The sequence below is a fragment of the Bidens hawaiensis genome, unplaced genomic scaffold (assembly GCF_021521415.1).
Source record: "Bidens hawaiensis isolate Kalapana, Puna unplaced genomic scaffold, B.hawaiensis_p1.1 tig00049269_1, whole genome shotgun sequence".
Lineage (NCBI taxonomy): Eukaryota > Viridiplantae > Streptophyta > Magnoliopsida > Asterales > Asteraceae > Bidens > Bidens hawaiensis.
The window spans coordinates 73,889-90,071 of NW_027498831.1; the positions used below are offsets into that span (position 1 = coordinate 73,889).

Genomic DNA, 16,183 nt, shown 5'->3' on the forward strand with positions numbered 1-16,183 from the left:
TTAAATGTAACTTAGTTTCTAAATGTGGTAAAATTTAAAGTTGGTTTGTTATTGCTTCAAGTGTTACAACTTTATTTGTGTGCTCAACTTGTTCTTTTAAATTGTCAAGTCTCTTCATGTTGATGGGAACGGAACCGACTAGTACTCCCAGCGTAGAGCTGTTGATGGAACAAAACTGTGACTTGAAGGAAAGGTGCGTGGTATTCTTCTTATTGTTTTTGTTATTGTAATTATTATTATTATTATTATTATTATTATTATTATTATAAATTTTGGTTTCACAAAATAATGAATGTTTTATTATAGATTAAAAAGAAGAGAAGAAGAGGTATTAGGTGATCTGATGCAAGATCTAAAATATGAGAAAAACCGCAGAAATGAACTTGAAGCTCAGGTAAATACTACATTTTTTACTAAAGGTTACAATTTCAACGGGTCAAATGGGTTAAGCTAAAGGATGCAACAAAAAACGGAACCTGGTATAAATGGGTTTAGTTCAAGCTCGTGATCACATATAGCTATACAGGACCTGTGTAACCAGTTTATATTTCTATTTTCAAAAACGTTGTTCTCTGTCAGAAACTATTAAAACTTGAGTATTTTACGTCAAAATTCGAAAATTAAAACAGAAATTGATCTAATAAAAATACTTTTTTTAGATTTGCATATTTGGTTAAATGTTGTTATATTTAACTATTAATATGTTAAAACTCAAAGAAAAGTCTGGGTTGAACGGGTTATGTTTGTGTCAACTCGCAAATATTTGTTTTGTGTCTTGGTTCATGTGTCTAAAAATTTGCATTATTTTGGGTCATTTTTTTTCCAGCCTGAAAATTTCAAGTCCAAATGGCAAAACTGAAAATACCGAAACCGTACGGTTTTGAGCCCAAACCTCTATTAAGTGCCACAAAATGTCATGTTTGACCAGTTACCGGCACTAATAAGTGGCACTTAAATTATTAATGCTTTGTATAATCAGCGAGAGGAGGCGAAACAAAAATACGGGGTTTTAAAAAAGGAGCATGATAGTTTAATCGCAATAAAAGAGCGTAAAGAGGCGGAGGAGCAGACTTTAAGAAAAAAGTTGAAGGTTTGTTTATTCGTTTACTTATTTAACGTTTATTTGTTGCTATTTTTATAAAACAAATGATTGAATATATGGTGGTTTATTTACTAAAATATGTGCAGGAAGCAGAAACTACAACCAAAGATTTGATGGAAAAAGTGACACAGTTGCAGTTGGAAAAAATGAAAAGGATGGGGTCACTAGGAGCAATTTGATTATATTTTTAATAGGTATATGTATGTAGAAATGAATTAATCTAACTTTTATTTTGTTCCTTAGGTTTAATCAAGTTTAATATGATTCCATATAAAGCCTATAGTTAATGTGGTTACTTTGGCCGTACTTAATGTTCAGGTTACTTTAGCTGAAGTTGACGCTTCAATATATCTGGCAAAACGGGCAGGGTATCAGGCTAAGATGGTTTTTTTTTTTTTTTTTTTTTTTGTTTTTTGATAAAAGTGGATTTGAGGTGATGCGAGTTGTTTTAAAAATGGCCAGTTTGAAAAGAACACGAGAAACAATCTTGCTAAGGACACTAGAAACGGAAATTAAACGCCTTAGGAGATCAACAACAGTTTTTAGTTTATGGGTATATAGTCTTTAGAAAAAAACTTAACAATAAAAACAAATGTTCATCCACTACATTACACCAAGGACCAAACTTGCTATGGGTCGACATATATATGAGCTAAACTTATAATTTCTAATAAAATGAGGATATAAAAGAAGAAAAAATGAAGTTTTACCACTATAGCATGTGTATAGTTTACTACTTTCTCATTTTTTTTTCAGATGCTAGCTAAAGCATAACAAAAGTAGACATCCAGATTTGGGATATGGGCATATGGCATAATAGCATATGAGTCACGTAGTCTTCAACAAGGTTCAGGGCCTTTAGACAGTCTTTTAAGTACCGGTAACTATATTTCTTATATGCTAATATTAATGCTACAACCAAAAATAGAGAGAGTACTTTTAGGTTTTAACAGTTTAGATTGTGCTAGCTATTTTGGGCTGATATTATTTGGTGGCAAATCTAGAAGTAAAGTTGAGGGTACCACGGGCTAAAAAGTTTTTTGTCCACTATAGCCAATGAATAAAACGAATAAGAAAACAAAAATTTTGCACTACAAATGTACTTCACCAAGAAAGTTCAGGGGTAGCGTTAGCTCTCAACCTATACTAAATATGCCATGACGTACATTCTCTAAAGGGAAGCGTTGTTATATATATACGACATTTGCAAATTGGTTTATTTTAGTCACCTTCTGTTGATCATAGCATCTAATTTGTATGTAACATTTTCATATTCATTACTTATTGCTCTAAATGTTTAATGATATGGTGTTTATCCTTTCATAAATATATATATATGATAGTGGGTTTAAATTCTTATAAATACTAGACATTATAGATTTAAAATAGACAAAGTTGGCGTTTAAAATTATCCCTTTCTTGATATAAACGCAATCATATATAGCGCATTTGATACTACAGGTATGAATATATTGTGATTTAATTATTCTTTTAATGCCAAAAATGTATTTATTGACTTTATGTTTTATTTTGAACGGCATTGAGGCTTTTTTATTTTTTTAATTGACTTTATGTTTGTGTGCTTTTACATTTTTTAAGTTTTTATCAAGTCAAATTGGTGTAAACCGTGTAATTTAAGTCACTTTGGGTTAATCACATAGAACTTGAAGGGACAAACCATCATATTACTAGAAAATTAGATCATAAATAATGTTTTTTTGAGTGGCAAAAAGGAAAATACTCTCTTCGTCCCATTATAAGTGTCATAGTTTGATTTTTCAAGTCTTTCTTGTTTAACTTTGACCGACAATATTTTTATTTGTGGTATATAATACTTGTTGTAAAATATATGAATGAATTGGGTTTTAAATGTATTTTACATTGATATAATTTTCATCAAGTATTATATGACACGAACAAAAATATTTACGGTCAATATTCCAAAAGAAAGACTCGAAAAATCAAATTATGACACTTATAATGGGACGGAGGGAGTATATTTTTTTTGATTGATATAGCGCATTTAATACCAAGTATTTATTGTGGTTTAATGATTCTTTTATTATTTTCAAAATATATTTATTAAATATGTGTCACGTGTGCATCCATATTTTTTCAATATAAATATAGAATGCTTGAACCAAATGATAGGATAGCCATCCATATCCATAATCTCAGAGATTATATAATTAAGAAATTATAATTTATAAGGCATGGCACCTTTGAAGTTTTTTCTTACGCTATTGCTCATAATCACAATTGTTGGTAAGCTAAATATTTTGTAATACTCATGGATCTTTTATGCTCTTAACTCTTGTTGATATGACCTTTATACATGTTTTATATCATTTCTTTTTGAACGACATCTAAAATAAAAACTAGCAAAACGTTATAAAAGAAACAACTTTTAATTACATGATAAGAAGAGGATTTGAAATAATTCATTACTTAATTGTCCATTAGTCAAAATGCATTTTATGTCTAATTTAGGGACAGAGGTGATCATTGGCGAAGCATGTGAAGACTCTTGGTCATATGCTCATGGTCGGTGTGATGGGGTTGTTTGCAACAATGAATGCAAAGAGAGAAAAGGGGGTTATGCTAAGGGTCGATGCATGATGATCGATACTTGTGTATGTGTTTATCCATGTAAAAACTCCTAGATTTTCTTACCAAGTAGACATAAAAAGGCCTTTGCCTATGAATTTAACATTTTATGGCATTGTGATATCGTGCATATTAACAAAAAAGTATGTTATATATAATTTTTCAAATTATGCTCGTTTTATCATCTTTTTCATTGCAATTTAACACGAAATATCTAGCCAGAAAGAGTAATCCCGTGTATCCAAACCTAATAAAAAAATAAATTGTTTTTAATACATTTTATAAAAAAAACAATAAAAAAATAAAAAAACTAGCTAGAAAAAACATACAAAACTTTTTAATACATATAAAAAATAAACAAACTTTTAATAAGATTTTAAAGAAATAAATTAATAAAATCAACAACAAAAATATAAAAAAAAACTATAAAACAAATAAAAACTTAATAGTTTTTTATTTGATATTTTGAGATAATTTTAAAATAAAATAAGAGAGACTAACATGTCAATTACAAATGTTAATGAAAGTTTAGAAAAATGAGAGGGGGGGGGGGGGGGAGAAATTAAAACTTACTAAGTAATGGGCGTGTCGGTTGTCTGACTGGAATACATATCATAGTACCGGATTGATCATTTACGTTTCTTTTGAAAGTAAACATATTCAACATAGATGTTGATTTAAGCTAAAAAACAATGAGGGGGGGCTGTATAATTAGTAAGGACCTGACCATAATGTTATTGGTAATGACAAAAACCTAGTCATTATTAATGTATATGGAATAATTTAATGGCCATCAATTAATGGTATTATAATGATATTAGCCGGGCCAAAAAATGTAGATTCGTATGGGCCATATATGCTTAACTAATGACAGGCGTTAGCTACTCAAGTAAAAGAGAAGGATTAGACTTTGGGCCAGACAAGGAAAAGAAAAGTGGAAAAATGGGCCATCAAATTAATTAATTGGGTTGGGCTGGATTGAAGCAAAATGGGGGTTGAACACTTGGACAATTCACAATCACAAGGATAGGTGATGTAAAGAGAATTTAAAACATAAAATTTTATGTTTCTTCACGAAAGCCTAAACGATTGTTTCTTCTGTTTTTATGGTTGAGTATTACGTTCCCATGATCATGACCAGGACATGCATAATGTTTGTATTTAACGCTTGAATGGTTATTATTGAATTGTAACACTTGGATTCGTATGTGTTCTTGTATTTTTTTGGCTGCATTAATTGTGACTTGTTATGCAGTTTCCAAAGAAATTGTCGGGCGGGTTATAGCACGTTATGCGTATAACCATACGTAAGTGCGACTAGTTAACTAATATATCTAAAATGATACTCCGTATTACTTAGTACACCTGCAAGAAAAATATAGTTCAAACCCAACACTTAGCCACTGAATTGGAATAAAACACATATTTTGTTATATTGCTGGACACGAGACTTATGCTACTTCTAAAAGAAAGTTGATAAGTATCATCTTCTTGGGTATGCTTATGATGAGTGTTTATTAGATCCACGTAAATTTGTTATAGCAACAAACTAAACAATTACCACACTATCCCTCCACCACACCGATCTAGCCAACAAACACGATACCAACGCATGGTTCGCTAAATCTTGCGATATACCACATTAATTGGAACATTTATCATTAAAAGAAAATATACCTCTTTTCAATAAAGCGTCTTTTGTTGGAATCCTACCCACCTCAATCTCTATACGAAATAATATACTTTTCAAAGGAACCCAATCGTTGAACGGAAACTTTCTAGCATTCTGAATCTCCTAATCGTAAAATTTCGCTATTTTCTAATGAAATTCACATAACTTAAGACAGCTAGTAAAGCGTTTGTTACGATTTAATGCTCTCATTCTTTAAACTCTAATTTAACTTAATTGTGTTTTAAAATTCTGTTTATAATCTCTGACATGCATTTGCACCAACCTACAAAATTTTCACTTTGTTAGGGTTCAATGTAATTACATTTACCCGTACATTTCAATGATAAAAATTACATTACCATATTCGCACTTGAACCATATTCTTCTGTTGAAGCTTTACACTTTTTTTATATAATTCTTCTCTTAGTTACGCTTTACACTTTGGTATGGTTACCAACATCAATTTCTATATTAGTTATCAATAATAGCATTTCATTGTCAGCTTTCTTATCATTCTTTCCTTAGATCACAAAAGCTTGGAGCATAACTTTTCATAATTTCGTTATTTCACAGTCGTTGGCTCCTGCAACTTTTTATCCCATTTCAACAACTCTACTATCTTTCTATCAAGTTTGTCTCTCTATTTGTTAAAGGAAATGGTTTTGTAATGATGGGATTTGCAGTATTATCAAATTTCTAGAAAACAAATTTTCACCAAAAGAATTAAAGTAAAAAAACAAGAAACCAAAAAATGGCTTAGATGCTACACAAATATGACACGATAACTAATCGTGTCGTTTTTTTCCAAACACAAACATGATTATTATGTTTAAAAAACACGAGCTGTTTGTTTAAGAACACGATAGACAAACAATGTGTAAGTTAACTAAACATATACATACATATGCATGTTTACATTTACACATACTAGTGTGCGTTCCTTGTCAAATTAACCATCAATAAACAAAATGATGCACATTGTTTCCATATGGCCATAAATATATATACATAAATACCGTTTTTTTAACCTTATGTCCATTCCCATGATGTTTGTGAATCGCTCATGTATTACCTCAAACCTCAAGGTCGATTAAGCTCACAGTTGGAGTATATATAGTGAATTGTGGTTCGTGAACTGATAATTTGATGAAGACTGAAGATGAAGATGACTAGGGTTAAGGTTTAGGAAAGCCTCAAACTCTGAAGATTGAATCATGGTTCGTGGGTTGCCGTTTGCCAAAGTCGAAGAATGAAAAACAAATGTGTGTGTCACACGGCTATTTTATTCTACTTTTTATTTAAAACTATATGCAAGTATAAACAAATTATCATTAACATGTATTAACAAGTTTATTCGTGTCTTAAACATTTAAATCATGAAACTTGTTTATAAGCTCAAACGTACCAAACTTGTTTAACTTCGTGTCGTTTCATGTCGTGTTAATAGGTTTGTATCATAAATAGTCAGCCCTTGTTCGCATCTGCTCAATTGTACATTGGTCCATTGGTGATCAATTAATTAATGTTCAAAACGGTTTCAGTTTTAAAACATTATTTTATTCCTAATACATTTATATCACAAGTATATTGTGTCAATATGATCTCGTCGAAATACAGTGAATTATTGAACACGTTATGGTCCAAGCACCGTTTATGTAAATGTGTTATTATTAACTATTTATTATCTTAAAAGAATCAGGTTTTAGAAAAGTAATGATAGTTTCTTAGAATGAACCAAACTTAAGACTTACATTAATTTTATTCTTTGAACAAACGTAGAAATGGGATGTAACACTTGAACACGTTCGAATTTGAAGTGGACTTTAGTGGGGTTCCCAATCATATACTCTGCTGGAACGCAGATATGATTTCTTTACAAAAAAAAACATAAAAACCATATCTTAATTATTAAAGTTTAGGGACGTTTCTTATTCACTGATATATGTTAATAATCGTTTTTTTTTTCAAATATTGTAAATAATATTCTGTCATAAATGAGAAAAAAATAGGAAAAATTGAACAAATTTTCTACAGATTTTCAAGAAAGTTTCAACTAAGAAACAACCGTAAATTTTCCGACAAATTTACTACAACTTAGCAACCGAAAAAGATGCATATGAAAAAATATTCGTATGAAATTAACACCGCTAATTGCAATGATTATGGCCCTTTACTTACTAGGGAGAGAAGATCAGCTTGTTGAATGTTATCGACTAGCTAGCGGTCGATGGGGAAAACCCCAAAATACCCTTAATATTGTAATTTGGGTAAATTATGACTTTGTATTAGTGTATAGGAAATAAAACAAAGGTGGAATGTACATATATGGTGAGTTGATGGTGGTCGTTTTGCATGGTAACTGGCCTACAAGTCTCATACTTCTATCATCAAAATGGCATAGGAACCTACTTAAAATTTCGTAAAATAATGATCACCAATTCCTTAAAAGCCTCGAATAATTATAAGTGGAGAATCTTTGCTACAAGAAACAACACAGATCCCTTTCACTTTACACTTTCCATGGTTTTTGACTTTACTTTGTTTTTATCATACATTATAATTAATACACATACACACGTGTGTGTATATATATATATATATAGCTCCGTGGGTAAGCACTAGTTCTTGCATAAATCATAGTGTGGGTATAACGGGTTGAAACTGATTAGTATTAAACAATTTATGTAACCATAAATGGATTTACTGTCAATTATATATTTTTATTTCTTTTCGTTACTTTTTAAATGAGTTGACATGTCTATATGATTAATTTAATTTAGGGCAATTCGAACACATCACAAACCGTGTGGACGTAGCACGCATGATCATAGTATCAATCGCATCGTGTTAACGGATTGTTACTTTTAAATTTTCGGGTTGGCGGGTAATTTGCGCCAAAGACGTCAACCTTAACCAAAAACACTTTAAAATATTAAAACCATGTTGTGTTAATTTTGGGTGTGCTCATATAATGTTCACTTGCAAATATGAGTAACACCTGACGACTTACTAACAATTAAAATAAATAATGGTTTCGGCTCAAATGTTGTCCAACTCTAACGTATGGCTAAACATAAGAGGCTTATGTAAGAGATATTATTTCAATTTAATTTTTTGTTTCGTTTAATCATTGTATGAGCACGAGACCATTTTGGCTGTAACAAGCCCAAAGGGGAATCTACATCTAGCCAGACTAAGTTGTTTTAACCGGTTTTTGACTAGAATTGACACGTTTACAATATATGATTATATGATCCAACTTATCAAACATAAGTGATTTTAGTTTCATCCATATAATTATTTGATTAAAAATTAAACGAAAAGAAAAGAAAAGGATCCATTAAGTTTTAACTTTTGAGAACCCACATACATACAAACAAGTTGCACATTACTCTCCACATATGACAAGTGATGTGTAAAGATAGTTTTTGTTTCCTTCCGATTTAATGAAGTTGAATCCCCACCCCACTCCTACATTTAACCACACACGTATATCAATCCATCCTAATAACCTTAAAAGACATGCGTTCACTACTTTTATATAACACAATACAGTAATAATAAAACTTTTAAAGACACACATTCACATTATAAACCTTTTTAATCACATTTTTTGACTCGGGGTAATCATAAAGCTTTCAAAACTCGTTTTCGGATCTACTTTGGTGTAAACTAAGGTTATATCATCTGTGAACCAACGTGCTCTGGCTATCTTCTTTTGAAGTTAGATCTAGCTCTACAATGGTTCAGTATTATATATAAGAGGAATTTAATAATTGTAGTTTAGAAGATAGGACTTTAATGATTGTAGTTTAGAAGCAAAACATTCATTGAGTCATTTAAACGTGATTTTTGGTCATGAAACTAGAATTTGGTGAATCAAATTAGACTCTTTAAACCTATAACTTTCCTTAGTTCTTGTAAACTAGTAAAATACATGACTGGTTCATATGTTTGACGTAATTTTTTCGAGTTCATGTTTGAGTCAACGAGCCTGAAAATTTTGTTTGATATAAGTTGCACAAAAACGTAATAGCAAAGTAAATGACACTCGTAAATTTTATTAATCATAATCATTTTATCATCTAGTATTGTTTTACTTCTATTATTAAATAATAAATATCGATCGAGATTAAAAATTAGAAAAAAATAATATAGTTATTTTAGTTTTTTCAGAAGATTATATTCTATAATTTACCAGTAAACAAGAAAGAATATTTGGACACACAACGAAAGTGGGATTCGTCACCTTACGTCGATTTATCATAAACTTTCCTTTTCTTTTGCTATACCTTTTTCATAAATCCTTTTTATCTCCATCAGAATATATTTGGTGTGCAAATAAAATATTGTCGTCATTTTTCTTATGTAAGATGCCTCTTGTTGTCTTCACAAAATGAAATAAAACTTTGATGTTTAATTGCCAATGGATTATTATTAATCATTAAATATTGAATGAATTAAATGCTAGAATATTTATTTGATAGATATCATATGAAATAAAATTATTACTGTTACTTTTAATTATCTTATAATGCGAGAAAAATATAAAGACTCGTAAAAAAGCACGAAAAATATCTTAATATATATATATCCAGAATCAAATTCATACATATAGAGAACACATCAAATACCGAAACAATCTGAGGGTTAATTAGCTAGTTGGTAGGATATTTTATACTCCAATCAAGGTACAAACTTGTAATCAAGCTAGTGTACAGTTATTTATGGAGATGATATACTAGGTAGTCAAGCAAAAAATTAAACCATTAATTAAGATCAAGTTATCAAGCTCGGGCTTCAATTGTGTGATTAGCCACAACTGGACCCGGAACAACAGCCACACCATGCACATTTGGAGCGTTCATAAACGCGTTCACCTTCACCATATCGATTTCGTGTTGATCTTTTTCTTCCACGACTCTTGGTTCATCAATTTCATTCATTTTCTCGTTGAATTCCATGATCTTGTCGTTGATAACTGGCTTCCTATTCTTATACACAAAGTAAAGTATGATCTAAAAGATACCAATGGCGAATCCGAGCGTATTTGGTATCTTTAAAAAAGAAAGCTCGTGTTAGAAAATATTTGACGAATATAAAAATATACTTGATTAAGTTGAGCGTACCGCAATGTTAATGTCCCCAAGAAACAAACCATAAAAGAACCACATAACCGCACTGAGTGTGAGTGCTAGTGACAACATAATTGGCATGTATTCAACACTTTTTGTCCTTATCACTTGTCTCTGTTGAAATAAATCAAGCATGTTTAATAAATGAATAGTTTTTCCCAAAGGTTATTATTGTTATGTTACACATGTACATATTATATACTTCTATAAATTAAATAAATTCTCACAATATATCATAGTAACTCAATTTTGAGTTTTCAACTTTTTTTCAATTATGTTTTTATAAGAGTATAGTATCTATACTTTCTAAATCCGCCACCAGCCATTATTGTTTTTTATATCGTTTGTATGTACGTACCAGAACACCTAATGGTGCAACAAACACGCACAAAGCAAATACAAGGCACACCCATCCAACAATCACACCACGTTGAGCGCCTTTCGTAAGGAATTGAGTTAGGAGAACAATCAATCCGAATCCAATAACTATGAACAACATGATTAGCTTCAAAGTATCCATCTACACATGAAATAGTTCTTCGAATCAGATCTAATGAAGAAACTAACAATAATATAAACAGATGATTGTAATATAAGAATATGCATACCCTGGCTTTCTTTGGGGCATAGATGACATAAACACATAGATAAAAAGTTTGTATGAGAATGCCAACTGAGTTGATGGTGATCAGAAGCATGGCATTGCCCTTAAGCAACGCGTAATAGATCCAAAGCATGGCACTAAACAATCCCACCACATAAGGTATGGACTGAAACCCCTCTGTTGATTTCTTTTTGTAAACTTTGTAGAACGTCGGCCTAACGTTATTCATTTCAAAATCATTTAATCCATCAAGAAACAACACATATATATGTAATTACAAAAATATACACAAACTTATATATACTGATTTGTGTTGAAACTTGAATAGAATCAAGTGGATAGAAAAACTTACAAAGGGGAAAGAAACACCATGAATGAGACAATATTGCCTGCAAATAAATAATATTACAAGCATTTGTTAGCAAGGGTTTTGAGTGTGTTACGTGCATGGAAAGTAACTTTTATATTTTTACATGCATGCATTAAGTTGTATGTATTAATATTATTCATAGTATGTGATCCTTCAATACATTACATAACTGTTAGCCGGTTATCGATCGGAACATCTATTGTAAGTGGTGATTAGAGAAAGAGAAAGAGAGAGATAGAGTACCCATAAGACCAAATGCAAAAGAGAGGTGAGGGAAATGACCAGCAATCACCATTGTCCCTGCAGCTTTTGATATCAAATTGCAGTGAACTGCTGGCTGCTGCTGGCGGTGTGAATATTGGTGCATAAGTAACGGTGGAAGAGATGGTATATATAGGGAGATTGTAGTGGATGGTGGGTCAGCTAGCCATTAACATATACGGTTTATAAGTTTTAGATTTCAATTATACCATAAAGTTTTTTAAAGAAGATCCAAGTTGTATTAAAGACTATGCATCTCTGCTTTCTCTTTTTTAAATTTTCATTTTAATTAGGCCTCACATACCACTTTTCCGATTATTTCGTGAAATATCATAAGAAAGTGTAACAACTGACCAAATATCTTGTTAGAGGTTTTTATATGTATATTAAGTTTTAAACTTCAAGACATTAAAAAAAAATTAAAAGTTGTTTTCTGTAGATTTAGTTAACTAATTACTTTTTTATTATTTAGAGCAACCTTCTTTCCATAAGGTTTTAAATTCATTTTTTAGTAATCAAACTTTAACTAAATCTTGCCGACATATAAAGATATAATCCATCTTTATTAGTCCAAAAATATTGTGTTGTATATATAATAAAAATAATAATAATAATAATAACTTTTATTAATTAAGGTTTTATAAATAGTAATCAAACTTTAGGTTGGAGAGAGCTTAATAGTCAGTGAAGTTACTAATTGGCTAACTTAGTTAATTCGCGAGGTCTATAAACAACGAACTTGATGAGCTTATAAGTCAAGTTCAATTTTAAGTTTTCAGTTGTTCCTCTAGTTGTTTTGCATTGAGTTTTCCCTGGTGTTAATTGTTATCGAGCTAATCAATCAATAGAAGAGTATTTTGAAGTAATTACTTTGTGTTTTTCTCGTTCTTATTCTAGTGTTTTTCTCGTACGTATTAACCAAAGGGTGTCTGCACCTTTGGTCGATCATAATAGTCTCGTCAAGATCTGGTTAGGGACCTCTAATTATCGATATTTGTAATAATTAACATTTGATTATTCTTTTTCTTTTGTGTATGTATACCAATTGGTATCATAGGCAAGGTGTGGCTCAATTCAAACATTCGATCGTAAGCAATTGAAGATCAATATGGTGTCAAAGAAGGAAAAATTATTATAAATAGGAAAAATAAAAATGGTGTAATGGTTTATAGGAGAGAGAAATTTTTTTTAGGTTTCTAGGTGTTCCACCATTTGAAATGGCGGAACCCACCATGATTGCAGAACGTGTCAGAAACGGTCTAGTGACCTCAAGGTTATTTAGGTGTTCCGACATTTGAAATGGCGGAAGTGACATATTAACCACATGTTCCGCCATTTGAAATGGCGGAACACAATTTTGACCCCTTATAGGCTGCCCCTATTCATTTTTCTCACTTCCGCCATTTGAAATGGCGTAAGTGAATAGTATAATACCTGACACATCTGACGATGGCTGGTTGACCAAACTATTCACTTCCGCCATTTGAAATGGCGGAAGTGAACAGTACCGACAATTTATGACATGACATGACTTTTCTGGTACCTTTTTGACCACACAATTCACTTCCGCCATTTCAAATGGCGGAAGTGACGGAAGTGAACAGTGACATAAATTTTTATGACACTTTTCTGCTTACTTTTTTACCACACATTAAACACATTTGACAAGACTTTTTTGTTTTTTACCATACTATTCACTCATGCCATTTGAAATGGCGGAAGTGAATAGTGTGGTCAAAAAGGTACCAGAAAAGTCATGTCATAAATTGTTGGTACTATTCACTTCCGTCATTTCAAATGGCGGAAGTGAGAAAAATGAATAGGGGCAGCCTATAAGGGGTAAAAATTGTGTCCCGCCATTTTAAATGACGGAACATGTGGTTAATATGTCACTTCCGCCATTTCAAATGGCGGAACACCAAGATAACCTCCAGGTCACCAGACCATTTCTGACACGTTCTGCAATCATGATGAGTTCCGCCATTTCAAATGGCGGAACACCTAGAAACCCAAAAAAAATTTATCTCACCTATAAACCATTACATCCATTTCATTTTTCCTATTTATAAAATTTTTTCGTCAAAGAAGTTTGAATTGAAGAAATTTAATGGGAGAAACGATTTCAATCTCCAGAGAGTTAAGATGTGGGCATTGTTAGTTCGTAGGCATGGATGCTCTGTTGGGTGAAGCTAACATGTTAGAGGCTTTCATCCATAAGGGATATACTTGAGAAGGCAGAGTGCAATCACCTTGAGTCTTTGTGATCGAGTTCTTTATAAAGTGTCAAATGAAACATATGCAGCCAGTGTTTGGTTGAAGTTGGAGTCCGTGTACATGACTAAGTCGTTGTTCAATCAGTTTTACTTGAGGAAAGATTATGCATGTTGCATATGGCTTATTATTGGTCTCAAGAAGATCACACCGATAATTTCAATAAGTTGGTGTTGGATCTTGAAAACATAGAAGTGGAGTTAGATGAAAAATATAAGGCGGTTATATTTCTCACTTCATTAACACACAAAAAAATCTTTCTGTTATAACTTAACAAGAATATTTGAAGAAACACTAAGTGAACCCTGGACAGATTATAGATAATCTGGGGGTTAAGTAATGTTTCCCACGAGGATGAGGTCCAGCAGAGAGTTGTTCTTCAGGGGACCTGCAAAACAGACACCGTAAGCTCGTCACTAAGAAGGGGGGGTTCCTCCTTGTGACCACCCTCCGGCGTGAGAATCAGACTAGATTGCTCTGAATATAAGTGTATATTAAGAGATTGCTAGAACAGATATCAGGTATAATATGATGATAATATGATAAGATGAGATGGTCATACCATTTGTGGTATTTATAGCCGAAGGTAGGTTTCCAAGGAGGTGTGGCCGGCTGCAACAGTATTCCTGTTCCACCAACAGTGGCCTACGCACGTGCCCTGCTGGTAGTTGGTGGGTAGGCAGCGGCTGATAGTGACCAGGCCTGCTGTATACTATTCCTTTTCCACCAACTGCCGGCTACGCACGTGGTATGACAAGAGTTGGTGAGTAGGCAGCGGCTAATAGTGACATACAGTGCAGGAGCATGCTGCTCGCCATACTGTTGTCAATAAGCTGTCGTATCTTTAGTCAGATCTTTTTCCCATACCTCGTCAGGTACAGTACAGAAGATCTTCCCGTATCGTACGGACTGGCTTATTTGGGCGGGAGTATTCCCCCTCCCGCCCTTGTGCGGGATTGCTCCCGGCTTCGCTCATTCCTTCAGGTGACACAGAGTGATTGAGAGCTAAGTGCCTTGTGCGTGTAGCCTTGCTGCGCGGGTGGCCTTCCCTGATGGCTTGTATCCGAGGTTGCGGGGACAGGCGGAGTCCTTCACCATTGGGAGGCATTTCCTGCGGGAACAGCTTGCGTACTGCGCGTAAGGACGTCACGTCTCTGAGCATGGTTGGTCCTGCGGATCCAGTTGGTTTCTGCGCAGACGTCCCTGTTCAAGGTGAGTCTTGCGGGTCCAACTGGGCTCTGCTGGGACCTACCTCTTCAAGTCCCCCAGTCCAATGTTCTTCTCATGCGTGTTTAATAAAGTGAGGTGAACTTTTGGACTTAAGCAAAGGGTTTTGAAAAGGGTTTTTTAAGGTTTTCCATGGGGATTCTTCCCGCGGAAGTCCTTGTCACTTGCAGAAATTCCCGAGTTTCCTGCTTGGTCTTTGGGTATGATGCGGGTAGGTCTGTAACCTCCTCGCAAGTCAGGAGCGTTGAGTCCCACTTGTGTGGATTCTCCATGAGGTTTTGGTAGTTTTGAACATAGTGATCAATTATGTTAAAACCACCAATTCCATCCTGGAGCTTCAAACAACGTAGTTCTCGACGTTCCCGCTATGCGGGGATGTTATTTCCGTTTCCGCAAGCATTGCCCAGAAGATCCTTCTTGGTTTCAATTCCCAGCGGAGCGCTAGGTATGTGAAAGGTTTTGCCTTAACACTGTACCAGCGCTCGTCTTACGGTTACTTTACTTCCAAGGTATTCCTGGCGTCAATTCCCTGCGGGTGCTAGGTATGTGAAGGGTTTTGCCTTTACACTGTACCCGCACCCGTCTTATAGTTACTTGGTTGCCGAGGTATACTTTGCTTCAATTCCCTGCGGGTGCTAGGTATGTGAAGGGTTTTGCTTTAACACTGTACCTGCATCCGTCTTACGGTTACTTGTTCGCCCAGGTAAGGGGTATTTTCCCGCTTACTTTTGAATCTTTTTGAATTTTGAATTTTGAAATTCGAAAGGTTGGTGGAAAGATAAGAACAGTCCAAACCTCTGAAACGTCGTGCGACGGTTTCTTCTGACTGTGTCAGGACGTGCAGGAAGTTATGGTGACGTGACAGTACATGGTCATTCCAGACGCTTTTTCAGGCGCGTGGGCGCGATTTTTCGGGCGCGTGGCCACGAAATTA

The 16,183-nt window shown here is 33.4% G+C and overlaps 2 protein-coding genes across 2 annotated transcripts; one reads left to right on the top strand and one right to left on the bottom strand.

Annotated features, from left to right (window-relative positions):
* Positions 1 to 160: 160 nt before the first annotated feature.
* Positions 161 to 1,301, top strand: LOC143597954 (protein MICRORCHIDIA 7-like). The gene is made up of 4 exons (XM_077076316.1): positions 161 to 193; positions 307 to 394; positions 980 to 1,090; positions 1,189 to 1,301. Exons 1-4 carry the CDS (start codon positions 165 to 167, stop codon positions 1,279 to 1,281), a joined length of 321 nt encoding a protein of 106 aa, XP_076932431.1. The 5' UTR covers positions 161 to 164; the 3' UTR covers positions 1,282 to 1,301.
* Positions 1,302 to 10,012: 8,711 nt separating this feature from the next.
* On the bottom strand, positions 10,013 to 11,822 carry LOC143597950 (bidirectional sugar transporter SWEET14-like). Its single transcript, XM_077076311.1, has 6 exons — positions 11,734 to 11,822; positions 11,473 to 11,509; positions 11,125 to 11,335; positions 10,875 to 11,036; positions 10,511 to 10,630; positions 10,013 to 10,438 (listed from the first exon to the last, which is right to left on the bottom strand). The coding sequence occupies exons 1-6, from the start codon at positions 11,783 to 11,785 to the stop codon at positions 10,400 to 10,402; spliced, it is 621 nt and encodes a 206-aa protein (XP_076932426.1). The 5' UTR covers positions 11,786 to 11,822; the 3' UTR covers positions 10,013 to 10,399.
* Between the last annotated feature and the right edge of the window lie 4,361 nt (positions 11,823 to 16,183).

Excerpts from the sequence above, each read along its gene's own strand:
- LOC143597950 (XM_077076311.1), bottom strand. The coding sequence starts at position 11,785 with ATGGTGATTGCTGGTCATTTCCCTCACCTCTCTTTTGCATTTGGTCTT. Across the intron at positions 11,336-11,472 it reads ATGGTGTTTCTTTCCCCTTT|GCCGACGTTCTACAAAGTTT; the intron begins GTAAGTTTTTCT and ends GAATAACGTTAG. Across the intron at positions 10,439-10,510 it reads TTGGGGACATTAACATTGCG|ATACCAAATACGCTCGGATT; the intron begins GTACGCTCAACT and ends TCTTTTTTAAAG.
- LOC143597954 (XM_077076316.1), top strand. The coding sequence starts at position 165 with ATGGAACAAAACTGTGACTTGAAGGAAAG. Across the intron at positions 194-306 it reads AACTGTGACTTGAAGGAAAG|ATTAAAAAGAAGAGAAGAAG; the intron begins GTGCGTGGTATT and ends GTTTTATTATAG. Across the intron at positions 395-979 it reads GAAATGAACTTGAAGCTCAG|CGAGAGGAGGCGAAACAAAA; the intron begins GTAAATACTACA and ends TTGTATAATCAG.